The sequence below is a fragment of the Empidonax traillii genome, unplaced genomic scaffold (assembly GCF_003031625.1).
Source record: "Empidonax traillii isolate 1590-97213 ecotype Southwest subspecies unplaced genomic scaffold, ASM303162v1 scaffold45:size3623477, whole genome shotgun sequence".
Lineage (NCBI taxonomy): Eukaryota > Metazoa > Chordata > Aves > Passeriformes > Tyrannidae > Empidonax > Empidonax traillii.
The window spans coordinates 2,443,776-2,463,702 of NW_020955238.1; the positions used below are offsets into that span (position 1 = coordinate 2,443,776).

The following is a 19,927-nucleotide window of genomic DNA, read 5'->3' on the forward strand; positions in this document are numbered from 1 at the left end:
ACAACAAAGGTATTTAATGTTTTAGCTGAACTGTTAGACCCACCTAACTACAGTGCACAGTTAATGCGTTAGAGGGCTAGATTTTAAATACTCTAGTTATGTTCTCCTACAGAAAAGTAAGTCAATTCCCAAATTTCGTTGAAATTGTTCTTTAAATACGAACTTTTTGTCCACAATCTGCACAGATCAGGTTAATATATCTGTAATATATGTTTACTTAATTAAATTATTTCCATAGACTATATGCACTGGTTTAAACCAAGATTACACCTTTGGAATTCAGGATTCAATGGAAAATAGAACAGGCATCCAAAAAAAGGAATTTTTCAACTACTTTGAAATGGAAAGGTTGTCTGCCTTCTAGTTTCAACCAAAAATAGCACAAAAGTCTGTATTTGTAACAGAAGCCTGTATTTATAATAGAAGAGGGGGAAAAAGCATCATGAACACTTTTCAAAACCACAGTGACTTTGCTACAATTCATCAAATTTAAACAGACAGAATAACAAAAAAGGGTGTAATTAATTTTTGTTACCTGAATTTATGTTGAACATAAATTCAAACTTAAAAATGAGACCATGGTATTTTTAATGGGTTTCTCTCTGTATGGAAATACATACCTTCATAGGTCTTTGGAGGCAACACAGCTAGTAATTCATAAAGTTTATGTCTGTAAATTGTTGATGGTGTTTTTAAAGCATTTCCGTATGATTTATATATTGAAGGGAGCCTTAAAATATAAAAAGCACATCAGAGATGTTAAAGATGCAAGCATTACGTAACGCCCCAGTTTCATTTGTACCACTCTGCCAAATGCTTTTTAAATTGGTATATATTATATAACTACAGTTCTGATTGGCATTACCAAAAGTAGAAGGAAACCATTTCATTTCACATGTTCTGACAGAATGTCTGTTGTCCATTCCCAGGCATTACTTTTATTTAATATCAGAGAAATAAACAAGGTTTTCTATTTTCTTTGATTTTACCTATATTTGTGACAATAAACTTTTTTGGATATATTTCTCTAAGTTATAGCTTAGAGTCTAAATGCATTAAATCACTCTATATTCCAAAGGCAAAAGTTTAAAAATTATAAACCCCTTTCCAGCTTAGTTCTGAATATATATATAAAAAGTGCCCATGTCTAAAAGATTTTATCTAAGCATATTATTGAACTTTGTTTTTTATTTTATAAAAAAATTATGGTATATAAACACAAATGTTCATGTTTGATTAAAATGGTAGAATATAAACACTAACTTAAAAATCCCATGCAATAGCTTCTTCCTTAGTTTTTTCACATGACGCTGGAATCTGCAAACACATAGACTCTGATTTCTGTCCTTTGAAAAGAAAGTGCTTTAGAAAGTGTACTAAGTCAAATATAGATTAGTCTGTAGCTTCTCAAAACCAGAATCCATTTAACAGTTTTGTACACACACTTACTGTGTCAATAAATCAACAGCACTTGGGAGAGGAGGAAGAAGTCTCCGAACAACTTCATCCGTAAGAAGACCACCACAGTGGGAAACAAAGCTTTTGATAGCTAAAATAGGAATTGGATTTTAATTTACTTGGTGTGAGTTATCTTGCAGGAAAACAATCACATCAGCAAAGTAATCACACAATTACATCACTAATAATGTAAAAGTAGAAGAAAACAAACAAACAAAATTAAAAAGTATATTAGCCTATAAAATTGAAGAAACGATCTGATAAAAATCTCAAATGAAAAAGGTCATGTTTACAGATGCACTGTTTTGTTGTCTCAGCTTTGACATTCATAATCTGACTTTTAATTGCATATATAAATGGACCTATTTTTTGCTTTTTGTTATAAACTGAGTTACAGTACCTAACTCAACTTCATGATAATTCCATAATAATAATAAAAAATAGGAAAAGGATGATTAAATGACCTACTGCTTCATGTTTCCCATTAAAATTTAGTTTAATTACCAACATGTATACAAGTATTTTTCATTATTTATGAAAAACTAAATTTGAGTTTAATTTTCAAAAGCACCTAGAGAAAATGAAGTATTAAACATCTATTTTTTAAAGAGAAAATATTTATAGGTTAATTTTTTAGGTTACTTCTAAAATGTAATTACTACTGAATTCCTCACTTCGTGATAAATCTTAACAGTGAGAGAGAGAGGTGATCACTATACCAGAGTTCACATTTCTGCAATGCAAAGAACACACATACATATGTAAATAGAGATATACAAGCACATGTGTTGGGGAGTGAATACATCCTTTACCATCTGGTGAAAAAAAATCAGTATGAAGTCTCCTCCTTCTTTCAGAGGGAAAAATAAACTAACAGCACAACTATAAATATGCAGAGAAAGACAGTAAATCCCACTTACCACAAAGAGCACCAGCACGGCCTTCCAGTGTTACTTGCCAGGTAAACGAATCTCCTCGTGTCTTCTCTGTTTCTAGGTCTTTAGGAGATGATGGAAAGATGCACTTCCACAGTAACAGCACTCGTGACAGATGATGCTGGACAACTGCAGGACCTATAAACATTGACAGTTGTCATGCCAATGCAGCATTAATAAAATTAAATTTTCTCTTTCATTCCTTCTTCCTATGTTCACAAAATCTTTACAGCAGTGAACAAAACCTTATGTCACTTTTCCAGCCTTCTCATGTATAATTTCTCAGATGTTTGCTATCTTGGTACTCCATTTTCATATATAACTGCATGCCCACTGACACATTTATGCTACCAAGCCAACTGCAATCTCTGTTTTACTAAGACCCTGTGGATCACTGGCATAAAAGAGATGTAATGATCAACAATGATGTTCAGGAAAGTAAGCATTTGTTTTAAGTTAATTAAATATAATAATATAAGAAAGAAATGGGAGTTGTTGGGCAGAAGTAATAGCTGAAACATGAAAGGTGTCTTAAAAATATGATCAACCCCCCAAAAAAAACATTCTTTATCAGTAACTTACTTATCACAGTCAATAATATGACCATTAAGATATATCAGAAATTTTTGTAAGATTTCAAATGCCTGACAAGGGGGAAATACAAATGATTAGCTCATTTTGTGCTGGGACAGATGTTTAACATTTCATGACCATGAAGACATTTGGTTAGATTGACTTTGAAATTTATTTTCTACATTTAACTAATAGTGGTCCCACTCAGTCACTGGTTTTCAGACATTGCTCTCCGTGAACTAACAGCAAATTTGAGAGAAATGACATTTTTACCTCAGAAAGTTTTTTTAAATAATCCAAACATTTAGGAGGGGTTTTAATTATGTTGCAGTGGTAAATTAAACAAAACCTCAAAAGAACTAAAATCAGAGACGTGACACTGAACAGCTTAATGGAGTTTAAGAAAAATTGTAGAAAGCTACTACCTAATGTCATGAGGGCAGCTATCAACAGCCATCCAGCTTGTGTTCGCTGCAGTGAAATGCGGCTGTTCTGAGACGCAGAACACAGCAACTCCTCTGCTACTGTCATGATTACCTTCAACGTAAAACAGAAAAACAGAGCATCAGCATCACTACAATTTTGTTTCCAAATACTTTTATTTTGATACTTAATCCTACTCCAGTGTTCCCAGATAGGACGGCATCTTCCCCTCATGCTATGGCAATAAACTCAAGCTCATGAAATTGCAATTTCTGACTTCACAACAAGTCTGGAACAGCTTCAACAATTCTGTGGAGTACTAGGTAAGTTATTCGGCTGCTTTGTATCCTTTCTTTTATCAGTAGTAAAATGACAACTGATAATTCTCACAGGAATATGCATTGGAAGGATAGAAGTGTTATGATATTCTATTTATGTCAATATGTAGAAAAAGAATAGCATGACACCTACAAGAAGAAGCGGTGGGACCAGTAATAATCTTTTATATCATTGTTTTAGAATAAGGTCTATCATCCTCTCTGACCATTTTTCAAGTCAACAAATGGCATGGCTAAACAAATGAGTTAGAATAGTATAGTTAGAATTAATCCCATCTTAGCCGCTCAACTCTAACTGCACATGCCCACTAAGTGCCAAGTGCAAGGTGATTACACTTGTCACCAAAGCACAAGCACAAGCAACCTAGAACTTCCAAGGAGGGGCACACCTTGCGTCCACAGGCAATCACCACAGTCTGGCTACTAATGCTGTAAGTATTCTGCAAGTAGTTTGCTTCAATTACATTTCATACAGGCTAAAAAGTATTTCTTTCTGCATTCTGTCAGGTCTCCAAAACTGCCCATAAATCAGTATTACAAGTAAGAAGTGTCATTATCAAGAGTATCATTAAAAGCCTCACTATAGAAAATATCCTTCTATAATTTCTCTGCACGCTTAGAAAATGACACAAAAGTTTGCACATGAAAGTTTGTTTCATGAATCTTTGACATTTTTACACTTCCAAAACTTCCTCTGAAGTCTTTTTTCCAGTCTGAAAGTATTAGTTTCCCCAGTTCCATAATGCTACCAGGTGTTTGGAAATGAAATGTACTTGTATAGATTTAATATATTTGATGCTAAAATAAATCAGTACCCTTGTTAAATTATACTACTAAAAAAATCACTAAAAACTTATCATGCTTAAATTACCTGTAAACCAAACATCCTAGAAAGGATGTCATTTAATGATTTCTGGCAATTTTTCTCTCTATGCACAAGGAGGAATGTCTTATTTTTGAAGGATTTTTTTTTTAACGCAAGCATAAGCACTAGTACTGAATGTTAAATGTATAAAACCTCACTAATTATTTTCTTTAGGTTCCACCTGCAACTGTTAACTGCTCTCTCAAAGGAAAATGAATTCATATAAAACAGCTTCTATCCAGATCACTGTTGTCTGTGTTTGATACTTCTTTTTCAGAACTGCTCTATTTAACACTGGTCTCTTTCAGCTCCTCAGAATAGGAGCTAGTCTGGAATCTGGCAGTGTTCCTAGGAGAGACTGGAAAAGGGCTTTTGTCAACTGCTCTGTTCTCACCCCTGCTAGCTTAGTACAGGATACAGTATTTCTCCCACACATTTTTTTGTGCCCTCTCATACCTCCTCCTGGCTCTATTTCATCCTACTGTACTCCTCTAAAAGAAATCTTTGTTAAGAATTATGTTTCTCTGTTAAACAGAAACTTTAGCTCTGCTTAAGTATATAGTATTTGAATGGCACTTCTTATCTATGTAAGTGGGTAAACTGTATTAATTTTGTTCTCTCTGCATGATCTTTTAGCAATCACCAGGAAGAGTTCTTAAAAGCTAAGAAACACAGGTGCGCTTTTTTTTAAAATTTATAAATTGTTTCAATTTACAGTTGGGACTCTGAATGCTGAGAAGATTTGCTTAATGTCCATTAATTCCAAAACAGGTATTTTCACATGAGAGAACGTAAAGTTTCTACATTATGCAAAGAATTAACATGTCATTTAGGATGTACCAGTTTTGCAAGTATGAGTAACTCCATAGGTAAGGTTGCCAATAGGATGGAAACAGCTTCTTCTCCTGGTCTGTATTTCTACATCTGCATATCCCTAAAACCTCAGGGTACTGTATATCCTATCTGCACTAGTGAGGAGATTGGTACAAACATCTCAGACTATGATAATGCAATAAACTGGTTTCTATTAAATTCTGTAAACCAAAATAAAAGTGTGTATCTGTTGTACTTGACTAAACATTTCTTTGCACTTGACCAAAGATTTGCAAGATAATACATAATGTCTGTTACTGCTTTAAGCACTGACCAAGCTGTACACCGGAGAGTCATTGATGGGCCTAGGAAATACTAATTTGGCTTACTCTGTGGCTGAATAACTTTCCTTCCAGAAACATGACAGCATGCAACAGATCTAAAAGAGTATTTCTTTTTTTATAAAAGGAAGATCTTTTCCTTTGGCAAAGTCTGACACATTTCAGCTGGATTTACTCCAAAATAGCCTTTTCTCACTATTAACACCACTGAAATGTCAGCTTTCTAATTTAAGACAGTGTCAAACTGAGATAGAATTGCAGAAGATTTAATTTTGCTGTAAAGAATTTAGTTGGAAATTTGAAAAACGTAACTACTCAAGGAATACTTTCTCCAGGTAAACCTTCTCTTAGACTGCTCCGTTCCAAAAAAATAAACTTCTCCCCTAACAAAATTTTCCATTAGAAAAAGGTAGTAATATGAGTAGTTAATAAAATCATTAGAGGGCTTTCCCAACAAATCACAATCCTGACACATTTGAGAAAAAACATTTGCTTATTTGAGTTACAGTATGCTTCAAAGTCCTCTTCTTGAGGAACCAAATTATCTCATCAGTATGCTGGGTTATGTGAGCACATCATAAAGAAAACTTGCAAGTACTGCTGCAAAAACATCCAAGAAATACTTATATGTAAAGTATTCAAATCATACCTTCCCTTTTCCATGTGGAATTCCTAAAGGACAGTGTTTTACTGCACCCAGCAAAGCAGCAACAGCAAAACTATAGCCAGTTACTGCTTCTGGGGAGGATTTCAATGTACTAAGACGTTCGATGCAACGATCCAACAGCAGGGACACATAGGAGGGCAATGCTACTGCAATACAGCGTAAACACCAAGCTGCTGTTATTCTGACTGAAATGCTGGGATGAAGAATGATGGAAATTACTGCTTCCAGAACTCCTGAAAAAGAAAATGCATAAATACACTTAAGAAATAGGCAAGCAGATTGTCAAACAAGCAAAAATCTATACAGAGGACTGGTGAACATAACACTATCCATTCTCCATACTTCTCTTGAAAAACTATTATTGTTTTTTATTGTAAGGTACATCTTAACAAATTTAAATAATTCAATACTTTTCAAAAAAATTTACACTGAATGAAACGTAACATTATGGAGAAAACCTAGCATATTACACAGTTATCCACCAACATGCATAGAAAATACCTGTAAGCATTCTCAAGGAAGCAGAAATACATGTGGTGGAAATAGATGTCCACTCCAACCCATCCAGAAAAAAATACAGCTAAATGAAAATGATAAAGGTTGATAAAGATACCCAACTCAATCAAACTGATTTATTATAAACATTGTGAAGTGTTGGACTCTAAATACAAGCCTTAATGGAATTAAATTTGATACAGATTTTTTTTTTTTTAAATAAATATACTTGTACAGGTTGGAGAAGATACAGAACTCTTTGGGCAACGTCTTAAATTTTTCTACAGCATGTAAGGTAGCCAACTTTCCCTCCTCCCTTTTTTGTTTTTGGTTGTTTTCTTCAGGTTTTTTCTAAGTTTATTGGAAGAATACAGAAAAGAACAGAAGAATACAGAGATCCTGGTAAGGAAACTGAGCCAGAAGAATAGCCATAAGAAATCAAAGAAGAAACAAGACAAAATAAGAAATCAAAGAAGATGACAATGAACAAAGGAATATAAATATATTTTGTACTCTGGATGACAAAATAATTCAGAGCTTGTACCTGTACTGGAGTCTTGCAGTAACGGTGCTGCTGTCGTTCCTAAGCCTTGGATAAGACTTCCAAGTTCCTGAAGTGCACACACAAGCACATGCTGACTTGCTGTTACATCTGTTGTATTAAGTCTTGTCTCCAAGTTACTGTCACTCATTGCAGCATCTGATAACACAGTACAAGAAAATCACCATGAAATCATTACCAAAATCAAACAAAATGGATCGAAAAGAGGTTTTTGCTAATAGAAGATGTTTATCTACCCTCCTGCATTTAGTAATAGAAAGTGGAAACTACCAAATTGCTTATCTTTACTTGATGGGAAACAGTGGCTAGTAAGAAGAATGCTATTCTCTGCCCCACTAAAAGTGACTTGAAGAGGACATGCTTTGGTAATTTGCCAGATTTTAGTACACAGTAGGAAAAGAGAAAGGGAAGAAAAGAATGAAATCTTGTGAGAGCAAGTAAGTGAGAAGGTGGAGACAAGGAATAAAGAGGGAGGAGAAAAATATGGTGTATTTTTGAAAGCTTATCTTTTGAGACTCAAATAAGTATGACAGTTTAGACATAAAACATTTAGATATTTAACTCAAATACAATATGCTGCTGTACACCAGGGGACAACAGCTTATGCCCAGCATTCTCTTTGTTTTCACCTCCAAGGGGATATGTTTCCTCCAGGAGAAATTCTCATTCTTCAATTAGGAACAAATGTTTCTTTTTTGAACCTTCAGTAATGTCAACTGCTCTAAACAGGAAGGCAGGATCTGGCTAGACATATATTAACTGCCAATTTAACTTACTTTAAAATACTATCTGTATTTTATTATAGCATATATTTATTATTTTATTTTATTTGTAATTGGTTACAATTGCTTTTGCCAGTGAAGGAGTGTTAAAAGATACATTTATACTTGTGTGGGTACACACATACAGACACAAATAACCAGCCCAAGCTAAAAACAAAGCAGCCCATCAAAAGCCTCTTACATTATCATGGTAATAAATCAGCACTATATTTCTGCAGTCTCTGGATTAGGTAGTTAGACAATCACTTAAAAAAGGAAAAACAGAGGCCCAAACGGATAATCTTGTTAGACCCATACCCACAACTTTCTTCAGTTTCCAGATGGCCTGACAAATCTCCTTGGCAGCTGCAATTTGAGCCTTTTCCCCAAGCAGGCCTCCTACTGTAGCTCGAAGGATGAATGAAACACAGCGACGACAGCCGATAGCATCCACCGGGCTCTGCACAGCCTTGGGGTGAGACTGAGACACAAGATCTAGAACATGGGAAAGGAAGGCAGAGAAGTTCCTTTCAAGCCATTGCGCTCCTAGTGTAGAGACGAATACCACATATGCCTGAAAGAGATTTGAAAAGAAACATATTTTAGAGCAAAATATCGGGAAAAATCCCACATACACATCTTCTTAAATCTGCACATCGCCACAACTAGAACACTAAACTGAGATGACTTACAATTTACACATCTATAAATCACATATGTTCTCACTTCTGGTATCTGCAATTTTTTACATATACGTTTAAATAATTTAAATTACTATCAAAACTGCACCAGTAATACTGCAGCCTGCTTTGACTGTAAGTTAATTCAAGATGCTTGCCCAAGTCATTTCATTCTAGAGCGTGAGAAATGGCAGTTTACCCTGCACGGGCACTTTTTATGTAAAACATTGTGTTTGGTCTCACTTAACAACAGCTTCCAGCTATTTAACATTCTGCACATGGAACCCAAATTTAATGTACGAATGCATTTTAAGAACTACTATATTACAAAACTATAACTCATAACCTGGAGAGAATTTTGTTATTAAAGGGTTTGAATCAGGGAATATTTGCAGCCCCCAGGGACTGTTCCTCAACTCAAAGAATTTTAATTCTTTGCTTTGCAAACCATAAAAAAAGATAAAAACCATTAAAAAACTACGTTTATCATAACAAAGAGAAAGAATGCAGAATCACTTTACAAATCTAATCACCACAAGACCATTTATTTTGCCACATAATATGCTCCCCTACAATTGCCTTCCATGTGCTTGTGTTGGATTTTTTTAATGAATAGGTCAAGAGAAGGGAATACAAAAAATGACAATATGCAAATGAACACACAAAATTCCTCATAAGAAACTTCACTACTACTGCTCATATCAATCAATTTCTGTATTTGCCTCACACATACTTTGTCTTGTGTCTAATATTAACAACAAATTTATTCATGCAAAAGGAAGTGAACTACTGTGGACAGAGAAATTATACTATTAGATCCTGTTAGAGCTAATTGCTCTTGACAAATACTACTTACGCTTCAGTACTAATGCACCAGTACATTAACATGGTTTTACATATTTGAAAACTGAGGAATTTAACAGGATAAAGACTACGTGTTGAACAAATATAGAATCTTCTAAATGTAAGAAATCATATTCAGTGACTTTCTTATTTTCAAATTCATAATAAGCTGAAACTCCCTAATTAATACATTTAATAACTGCAAGTGTTTTCTACCCATGAGCACTGATAAACATGCAATTTCTCAAGTTTTTCTTATAGAAACGTTGCACTATTTAAATTGTTCTGGTAGTTAGAGTGTACCATCTGGCACAGGTAATATTCTGTTAACATATAAGTGCACGAAAAAGGAGACAACTTCCAAAAACCAGTAAAAATAGTCAAAACATTGAATTGAAATATCCACTCCTGGAAAACTAATAAAACCACCTTGTATAGAGAATACCCTAGGAGTCTGGCATGCATTTTCTAGGCAAATAGATGTCAAGGTATTATTGTTCCCCAGCTTTTCTGTCTCTCTGCCAGAAGTTAATGCTTCCACTCAGCATGACCTGAGTAGAGACAACAATTTGTGAGCACCTTCTAGCTGTTTCAGTGCAAAGTGTGGCAGCTTGTACCAGTAACTAAAGCTAATTTAAAGATTTTTTTGCACTGCAGAAGTTGATGTGCACTAAAAAACTGCCTTGCTGGCAAAGCGGACTATCATATAGCTGTGGGACTGTAACACTAAAATAATCACACCTGTTTGATATGTAAATGTTCATCATGACCTTTAGTCTTGATTCACAGTTTTTACATTTGAGTATCTATGTCTTAGCATGTTTGCTTTAAGATAATATTTACAGGATGAAGCCAACCTGATATTATGTGAAAAATTTACACAACTTTTACCACCATGCACTACATGGTCTGACTTCACTCCTGTTCGGTTAACAAGATTCTATCCTTTGAGCATTCTGCAACACAGCAAAACAGATGTTGGGGTTTTTCCACTAAATTCTGTTTTTCTTATTTTTCATGCATTTCCTCAAAGCAGAACCATTTTTCCAAAACTGGACTTAGAATGTCCCTATACAGAAGAGAGTTATTCCAAATTCAAAGATTTATTGTAACTTCTCTCTTTAATTTTTAGACATAAGGCATTAAGTTTTAAATTAAAGATTCAAGGATTTTATTTATACCACTCCTTTGAAATTCCTATCATGTGAAGCTTTCACAAGTAATACACACTTAACTTATAAAATTTCAAACAATCAGGTGAACAATAAGCAAGATCAGAAATTCTTTTTTTTCTTTTCTTTCTAACATAAGATGTAAATCCTTAAAGTACACACATCTCATCACAGATACAAAAAAGGATGAAAGGAGAAATATATGCAGAGTAAAACAGTTACACAAATGTTTAGCAATCTGAGAAAACCATAACTAACGTAATCCAAACCTGGGTGATTCCAACTCTAACATCTCTGCTGACTGAACTGGTCCCTTTCAACATATCGCCACTGGCTCGTAGAAATCCACAACTTCCACGCAGAAATCCAGTTCCCAATAGCTCCATCACTTCTTCCAAAGAGATTCTGCGGAAGTTATGCTTGGTGGACACTAAGAACAGATGTAAATCTTTAGAGGAATAGTTCTAAAATCCTGTTACATTTTAGAAGTAGAGAGGTTCAACTCTCATCTTTTTAGAAAAAATAATTTGTGTTAAGTTCAGTAGCACAATCAAATCCAAATACGGTTTAACTTCATAACAGAAACTAAGGTATTTTAGGACTCAGTGATCCAGCAAACCACAGCATTTATCAAGTTTTCCTCCTTTAGTTACCTTTAAATAGTCTAAGCCATTACTTAGTATGCATACTTAAATTTACCACCCTCAGCATTTACCATCTATGCTCTGTATGGTCTACTCCTACCATTGAAAGTTTCATGGAAGTCCTGACTAACACATTCCAGCCTACCACCAAAGACAACCTCTATTCCAAAATTCAGAAGGGCAGATTACCTTTCTGATATGCTTAGCCAGGTAAAGGTACAACTACAGATTCTCTTAGAAACAAAAAGCAACTCACCTTGGCATTAAGCTAGCTCTTTGAAAGAATGAGAATAACAAAATCAGCTAGGAAAACTATTTATTTCCCAATACCTATTCCACTGCTTTATTTCTTGACAGAAAGTTCATTTAAAATATATGCTGGGATGTGTGTGCAAACAGCATGATGACAGCACACTACGCAAACTAAGCGACCTAAAATTTTCACTGCATTTTTCATTCTCTTGCAAGCATTGAAATGGGAAAAGAATAAGAGGATTCGAGATTATCATGTCCAGGAGAAAAAGGAAACAATTCAATATCCGGGTGTTATCAGATACAATACACAAACTTCAAGACTATGAACTTCATATATTGCTCCCTCCACCTCTCCCCCAGCCTCTTCTAGTCCCCACCTAGCTTCTGTCTCACTTAGCTGTAACTTCTTTTTAACTAAAAATAACTCCAATATGGAAAAAACTCCTTGAAACTGCCAACGAAATAATTTATAAGCTTCTTACATAACTTTATCTTAGTGCTTTAGAAATAACAACTACATATCTTACAAAGATTAAAGAAAACCACTGAATCTACAAGGAGGTCAGAATATTATTTCTTTTTACTTTGTTGAGAAAAGATGAGTGCAGTTTTCTGCAACACAATAATTCTCTCCAAAAGATTCTTAGGAAAATACTTTATAAATCAAGACTTCGGGGTCTACAACGCAAATACACAGCCTCAAATATTCTGGAAGACAGTAAGTTGTGCTTAAAGGCATGTGATTTTGTCATTTGCCAATTATTGCACTGAAGGTTTTTTCTGATGCCATTAAAAGCAGAACAATCAGTCTAAATCACACTTATTCTGCATCCTGTTATATTTTGCTTGGATTATAGTTAGATACTTAGCTTTGGGCTTCTGAGGTTGGACTAAAACCACCCAGTCTGAACAACACCAAATACTAGAGATGTTATTTGTGCCAGGATGCTTCAGCTAGCTCAAGTACTGCCTGTCAGCAAAAACTGCTACATGGTTGTTAAACTGTATGCTAATTTCTGCTTCTGATCATGTTAGTACTCCTGGACAATCCCTATGTGGTATCGATTCGTGCAGAAAAACAACCTGAAGGTATCCTTAACTTTGTCATTTGACACAGAGACACTGCCTCAAATCTTGGTTCTTTCTACACTGCTTAAATCAATCTTGCCTTTAAATTCCTCAGGTTACTAATTTCGCTCCATAGAATAACAATTTTACAATAGTGAAAACAAGTTTTACCAAATACTTTTCCTTCTTTATTATTTTATAAATATGTAAGCATATTATAAAATATATAAAAATATATTGTACATAAATATATTATAAATACATAAGCACAGCACTTCAGAAGAAAAAAGTTACAAAAAAGACCAAACCAGAGATATGAACAGCCAGATGAAGCTTTAATTGTGATTTTTACTTCAGGCTTCGATAGAATATGAGAACTTCTTATCATCTGACAGATTTTTACAAATGAGGACTCAGTAAATAAAGTCAATACTTTACCTGTTGTCTGCTTAGATGTCAGAGCTCTAGCCAACACTGTGCCTAAAAGTTTTGAAACCGCTAATCGAACATCATAATTGGAACCTTCAAAGGATTTAAAACATAAGGTCACAACACTATCCAGGTCTGTAGTCCACATAAATACTGCTTCATCCTGAAGTTCAAGAAGACACTAGACAAAAAAAAGGGAAATAAAGGTGTTTCAACATGAGAAAGTAGTCAGCAAAAATTTTAATTTGCTACAGAATACACAGAGTTCTCCCTACCAAAATAAGCATGTTGCCTCATACCAAAATTACTTGATTTTTTGCTGCCAAGGTAATATCAAAGAAATAAGCCAACAACGTATTTACTGCTCTGTTCATCACCCATTAAAACAGAATTTTACTTAGGGAGTTACTTAATAAGAACAGCAATTAGAGTGGTTTACCTTTGCAGCAGCACAGCGGACTGCCATGGATCGATCTGTCAAACATGATCGGGCAGCTTTGTAAATGTCTCTATGACAGGGGATAGCAGCAGCTCCTAAACCATTTAATATATTTTGCAAACTAAGCATGATTTCATAACGACCTTGAGACTGAAAAATGAAAATGAGAAATGTTAATATTTTGTAACCCTAAGATCCTTGGAAATACAAAATGCCAATTACTGAAATAGGCAAACAGTGGTTGGGTCTTTCAGACTTTTCGAGATCTGCTTATGCTGAAGCAAGTTAAAGCAGATAACTTGCCCTAAAACTCTATAAGCAAATGAAAATAGCAATTCTATGTTCCATTGAAAAATACTAAATAGAAGTACAAAACTCAAAACAAAGTATGAGCTATAGCAAAAAGGTTCTCATTAATAATGCAATTAAATTTTCTAACTTTCATGAAATCAAATTGAGAAAAGCTATGATCCATCCTTTTCTAGTCTTTATACATTAACTCTTTAGTACTTCTTTGGAATTTAGACACTGATTTTTATCTGACTTTCCATGATTTTTTTCATATTTTGGTATCATGCATTTTCTCTTACTCATTGGTCCAGCTACCAACAGTAAACATCCTGTTATTTTTCCAATCATTTTTTAAACATGCTGTTCCAATACCTCTGCATTCTTCATTGCTTTAAGCACATTCCCAACGGTGTCAGTAAAACTGTTTCCCAAAATTCTTCCCAATTTTTTGTATAAATAGCCCAAGCATACCACCGCAGCACTAAAACAAAAGCAAATCCAAAGACGCGTGAAAATGGATGCAGTAAGTGATGAAAGGGATTAAGAGACTAATGTAATCAATGGGCAAACAGCAAAATAACTAAACAGAACGTCCCAAAACCACAAGTGGATTATGAAAAGGGAAAAAAAGATGATCTGTGTGTGGCACATAACCTCTACGAGAAACGCCGATACAAGGGTTGGGAAAATAACTTGGATAATACAAGAATTCAGGTAATACAATCTTCCAGTAAATTTTACAACAGGAATAGAGTTTCCATATCCACCTTTAAAACTTAACTAATTTCTTACTAAGCATGCTCTGTGTCATGCAGTCCATGGCACTGTGCTACAACAGATGCTGCCAGAAGTAGTCACACACAGGTTCACTTACAACTTGATGGTCAATAGCAGACTGCAAATGGTCTAGTAATTGTAATTCTGTCATTTATGTATAACAATACATAAAAAGTAAATAAAACTATAAATCCGTGTCCTTTTCATTATATCCTGGTGAACTATATGACAGCTGGACTCTGTGTGCTCACTGGCCTCTCCATTAGCAAAAGCAAATATTGCTAATATTGAGTGAAAAAAAAAAAGTTGCCTAATGAAAGAGTGTTTTCCTTTGAATAATTACTTAAGGAAAACACTTTGCTTTTGAATTGACAGATCTATAAACTAAACCAAGTCATTTTATGACTACAAGGAAAAAAGAAATTATCTCTTTAATCAGCTTTCAGCTCTTTGGCTAGACCTACTTAAATATGCAGACCTTGCTCAGCATCCCCTTGAAGAAAACAACATTTTGCTTATTCCCCAATTGAATTCAAGTTTCACATAAATAATTTTGAAATCTCATACTGAATATATTCTTAATTAGAAAAATACGTTTAATATTTATAGTACTTGCCTAAATTACACAGCACAATAAGAAATACAAAGCCTTCTTTATCCCTTATCATACCAAAATACTATTTTCATTAAAAAAGTATTTTTCATTATTGCTTTTATCCAACTCAGTACACACCAACAGTTTGAATTTTAATTTTGTTCATGGTGTGCCTGGGCATAAAATTACAACTGTCTCATCTTACTACTAAATTGAGCATCTAATGGTCACAAATACTTTAATTAGCTTCAAGATTAAATAATATCTATTTTGCACCATAATCTGAAGATGGAATATTTAACATATATATGAAAAAAACCAACCAAATAAACTACCTTATTACATCATGGTATAACCTGCAAGCACTCCTAGAAGTTTGGTTGTACTGCCATGTACCGCTTCAGTGTTGCATGAAAGAGTCAATCAGTATTGAACAGTGATTTCTAGCAACAAAGTGGCCGTATTTGTTGATAAGCAACATCTAGTCAACTAAAGATGGGAATCCACTTACTTCTGCACATCAACATTGAAGGTTTTATGAAAGTTCAAAGCATAGGACTGAGGAAGTTCTTGTACCTGCATTCTAGGATTGCCTCATGGCTCTAGTTGTATATTTTTTTTGTTTTCACAAATGTTTCTTCACTAAGTCCAAACTGAACTAACAGTGGAGTTACTTTTACTGTCCAATTGTAAGCAACAGCCAGAAGTTTCCAAGGAAGCCTGTAAATTTTTACAAGTTTTGCAGGGACAAGCCTCTCTGCCCCTGTCTATCTCCCTAGCAGCACACCTCTATCTTGATACACAACTCTCTATAAAAGCTACATCTAAATTGTTTTCTCTTAAATTTTGCCTTAACAATTGTACTTGGACAGGCACCCAAAAAAATCCAGAGCTAAGATACTTGAACATGTGGTAAAATAGCACTGAGACAAGCTATGAAAGTTTGCAGACCAGGCCAATGCTTAGTTTAAAAGCAGCCCTTGTGAATATTTTAAAAACTTCATCATTTAAAGTTAATTAATAAGCTGCATTCCCACTGCATGACCTGTTTATCTGATTTAGTATAGCATTCACATCACACTGAATTTTAGTAGCAGATAAGCACTTAGCTAAGGTGAAGAAAAGAAGAAAAGTAATCATTTATGAGATAAGAGAATGATTCACTGGAACTGTATTTAAAGGAGTTCCCGGGTGTATTAACATATTGTGAACACTGATGGTTAAGTGTTGCTACGAGACAACATGGGCATGTATGTTAAATAAGGACAGATGGCAAACAAAGACAACACCTTAATCAAGATGGGGCAAAAAAAAAGCAGTTTTTCTACACTGAACACCAACTATTAAATATATTTGCAACTGAAGATTAAAGATTTTACTCAGTAAACAGTGCTGTAGTTCCAATTATTTTTGTGTAGCCTCAACCTCAATGTCAGCTGTATCAGAAATACCTTTTCCAAAACTTTTTTGAATTAAGCCATATTTTAATGTTTTTTTGCCATCTCTTATTTCCTCTCCTCACTACTGCTTACATACTCAGGAGCACTCTGAGCAATGCCACCTCTCTCCTCCTCCCCCAGTTACTTCTCTGCGTTGACTCTGGATATCTGCCATTACTGCTAAACTGCCAATGGACTCCATCATCCCTCCTTGCTATGCCGACTTCCTCCCACTTCCTCCAATCTGGCATATCACAGCTGAAGCAAGGAAGACCTGCAGAGCTCTGTCCCACACTACAACTCAGCCAATGTTAATGGTATATCACAGTTGAGGATGTAGTATAGCAGTAATTTATTTTGCAAGACTTAGATCCTTTATAGCAAACTTATTCTTAATTCAAAAGACTGCACAAGACGTCACCTGGAACAAGAGGGAAAAAAATTATGGTACTGCAGAATAGAAGTGACTCCTTGCAAAATTTATTTTCAGGAATCTTTACTTGGATTTATTTTCAGAAATCTTTACTTGGGTTGTCAGAAACAAGTTTAGCATGCGAAGTAAAGGAGGAAGACATATTCTGCTCTGCTTTCAACACCTTATCATTAACACATAATGATGTTTTACTTTCTCTACCTTTAATTTTCTTCATTAAAGTCAAAGATGTGCATTGTTTCAGGAATGAAGGTTACTTACGACATTTCTGCACATGAAGACTTGGTTTCACATTCTGAAGTAACAGTTGCTGTTTCTCTGTTCCAGGCTCCAGGCGTTAAGTTACAAACATTTTTAACTATGTCCAGTTTCCCAGCTGGATTAAGAAATGTACTCAGTAACTGTATTTTGTACCTGGAGTTGTACTTGTCTGTTTCACAGCCCTTCTCAGCAATATTATTACCTTCTCCTTGCTTTTCAAACAGCTGTGCCCTCATAACTCTGTCATCCATCGCTGGTATCTCCCCAGCCTGACTTCCAGTAGTCTGGCTGAACACCACCAATTCTTCTACTCTTTTGGTTCCTGAAGCACACATACAACATCTAGCACTAGCATAATCTTTGTTTTATTATGTATCTTGCAGTAGTGAATTCAGATGCAGCTCACCATGTCAGTTTGTCTCTCTTGTTATTACTGAATTTGAAGTTTGGGATTAAAAAAATACTTACAGTTTTGTAGGTAGATAACTTGGTGAGTCATCTTTACTCCGAATGAGTTCATTGCATTTGTCAATTGTTTGGTAAACAGAGAAAGTGTCTCCAGTGCTATAAATTACAGCTAAATTCTTGGCAAGAAGCCGTCTGGTAGGAGGTCCCGGTGAATTGTTTAATAAAGAAGTCAATTGTTCAACCAGTTTCTTCTGGTTTTCCCTTATATCAGCCTGGAAATAAAATCAGTAACCAGGTAAAATTCAGTTAAATTTAAAAGTTAGTTAAAGCTAATTAATGTAAATTATCATTACTTTTCATTATTACCAATCTGATAATGACATTCTTAATTACAAATGAACATTTATTCCACTTTTATGCTTAAAGAAAAGACATTTCAAGTGTGTGACTATTTTATTCTTCTTAAAAAAAACCCAGCACATTTTTCAGAGCTACTATTTCTAGTAGCATTGCAAGTGTATTTTCCCTATGGTATTTATATACTTATATCTTTCTAGAACAAAGTTTCCTTTTCTTGCTTTGCCTGCTTTAAAATAAAACAATTAATTTAGTAATTTTACTAGCACAGAAGAACTTTAGCCATGTTTCAAGAACCTGAGCATTAGAAAGGAAAGAACTTCCCTTAAAACAATCACCCAGTCTTATATAAATTATTTTAATACTCTTAAAAAAAAAAAAAAAGTCTGGTACCATATTTCATTTACATATTTTCATCACAAATAAAAACACTTAAATACCATTATTTTGGTTGGTTTACTCTTATATATCTACATAACCCACTTAATATAGACCAAACAGTGAATCAAACAATTGGAGAGTTGGCTGGAAACAGATCTTTTATAATTTGATTAGGAAAATTAAAAAAAAAAAGAAGACAAAGATGCTACATTCTTGCTTGCTAGAGAACTATCAAATAATTGTGCAATGTCAGGTAGAAGCATGACTGACATTCTTCACAATGGGGCTGCAAAATCTTGCAGTAATAATATGAGTTAAAAATAATTAAAATGCCTTTCATTTGACAAGTGGCTCTGTCACTTGAAGGGCTGTGACCAAATACTTGTAACATTTAAAAAGCTGCTCCTAATACTGAATCTACTTTCATTGCTTGTAAATAAAAGACGTGAGGCAAATAACATTGAACACTGCTCTTTGGTTTTAAACAAAATAACAAAAAGACAGAAAGAAATAACTATGTAATGTGATTTTCTTCTCAAATCTCATTATACTTACTCTGCTAGTCACTGGTAAAAGTTTTTCCAAATACTGTAACCACTCAAAAATGAACTCTGCTTTTTGAAATCCACCAAGCTGGTTATACACTTCTTCATTAAGCAATAAACTGTGAGCTAACTCCATTCCTTGAAATTTTCCTCAACTATCTCAAACACTGCAGAATGAAAACCCAAGAAACTACCGAAGCTGTGTTAGTCAGTCAGGTTTTCTTCCTCATTAATATCTGACGAATCAGAAGCATGAACAGCTAAACAGAAAAAGAAAAAAACAAGTTAATAGAAAGTCAGTGATCATATCATATTATATTTATGCTTGGTTTATTAAAATGAAATTTTCAAAGGAAGATTTAATATAAAAAAATTAATTATAGCAGTTTTATGTAGATATCTTCAGTAGGACTTTAGTTTTTCATATGAGATAATGGTATTGATATGCCAGCTCAAGTTAAATATACTTCAGAATATATTACAGGGGTTGTGATGGTTTTAGTCTAGGCCTTCCTTGGTGACCAGTTTGTAACCAAGGAAGGAGCCAAGTACCCAGTATTCCACACAATTTTTACGTAAACCAGAGTATAAATAAGTCAGAGATTAGAGACCTCGCTCTCTTCTCTTCCGGCGAGGTCTGGGAACAGTGGGTCCCTGCGTTGGTCTCGCTTATCTAAGG

General features: G+C 34.5%; 1 protein-coding gene across 4 annotated transcripts in view; it reads right to left on the reverse strand.

Moving 5' to 3' along the window:
- The window catches only part of HEATR5A (HEAT repeat containing 5A), a 54,156-nt gene extending 34,642 nt beyond the window's left edge, over positions 1 to 19,514 (reverse strand). For 3 of the 4 annotated variants that reach the window (XM_027878774.1, XM_027878775.1, XM_027878773.1), the window contains exons 1-13: positions 19,259 to 19,514; positions 18,026 to 18,237; positions 14,425 to 14,533; positions 13,762 to 13,911; positions 13,332 to 13,503; positions 11,196 to 11,356; positions 8,550 to 8,805; positions 7,453 to 7,608; positions 6,396 to 6,646; positions 3,392 to 3,503; positions 2,379 to 2,531; positions 1,450 to 1,549; positions 621 to 730 (exon numbers count right to left, since the gene is read on the reverse strand). In XM_027878774.1, the coding sequence (XP_027734575.1) occupies positions 621 to 730; positions 1,450 to 1,549; positions 2,379 to 2,531; positions 3,392 to 3,503; positions 6,396 to 6,646; positions 7,453 to 7,608; positions 8,550 to 8,805; positions 11,196 to 11,356; positions 13,332 to 13,503; positions 13,762 to 13,911; positions 14,425 to 14,533; positions 18,026 to 18,237; positions 19,259 to 19,384 (2,068 nt within the window). In that variant the 5' untranslated portion in view covers positions 19,385 to 19,514. Of the gene's footprint in view, positions 1 to 620; positions 731 to 1,449; positions 1,550 to 2,378; positions 2,532 to 3,391; positions 3,504 to 6,395; positions 6,647 to 7,452; positions 7,609 to 8,549; positions 8,806 to 11,195; positions 11,357 to 13,331; positions 13,504 to 13,761; positions 13,912 to 14,424; positions 14,534 to 18,025; positions 18,238 to 19,258 lie in introns of those variants that run through there. The other variant, XM_027878776.1, reaches the window with a different exon arrangement.
- Between the last annotated feature and the right edge of the window lie 413 nt (positions 19,515 to 19,927).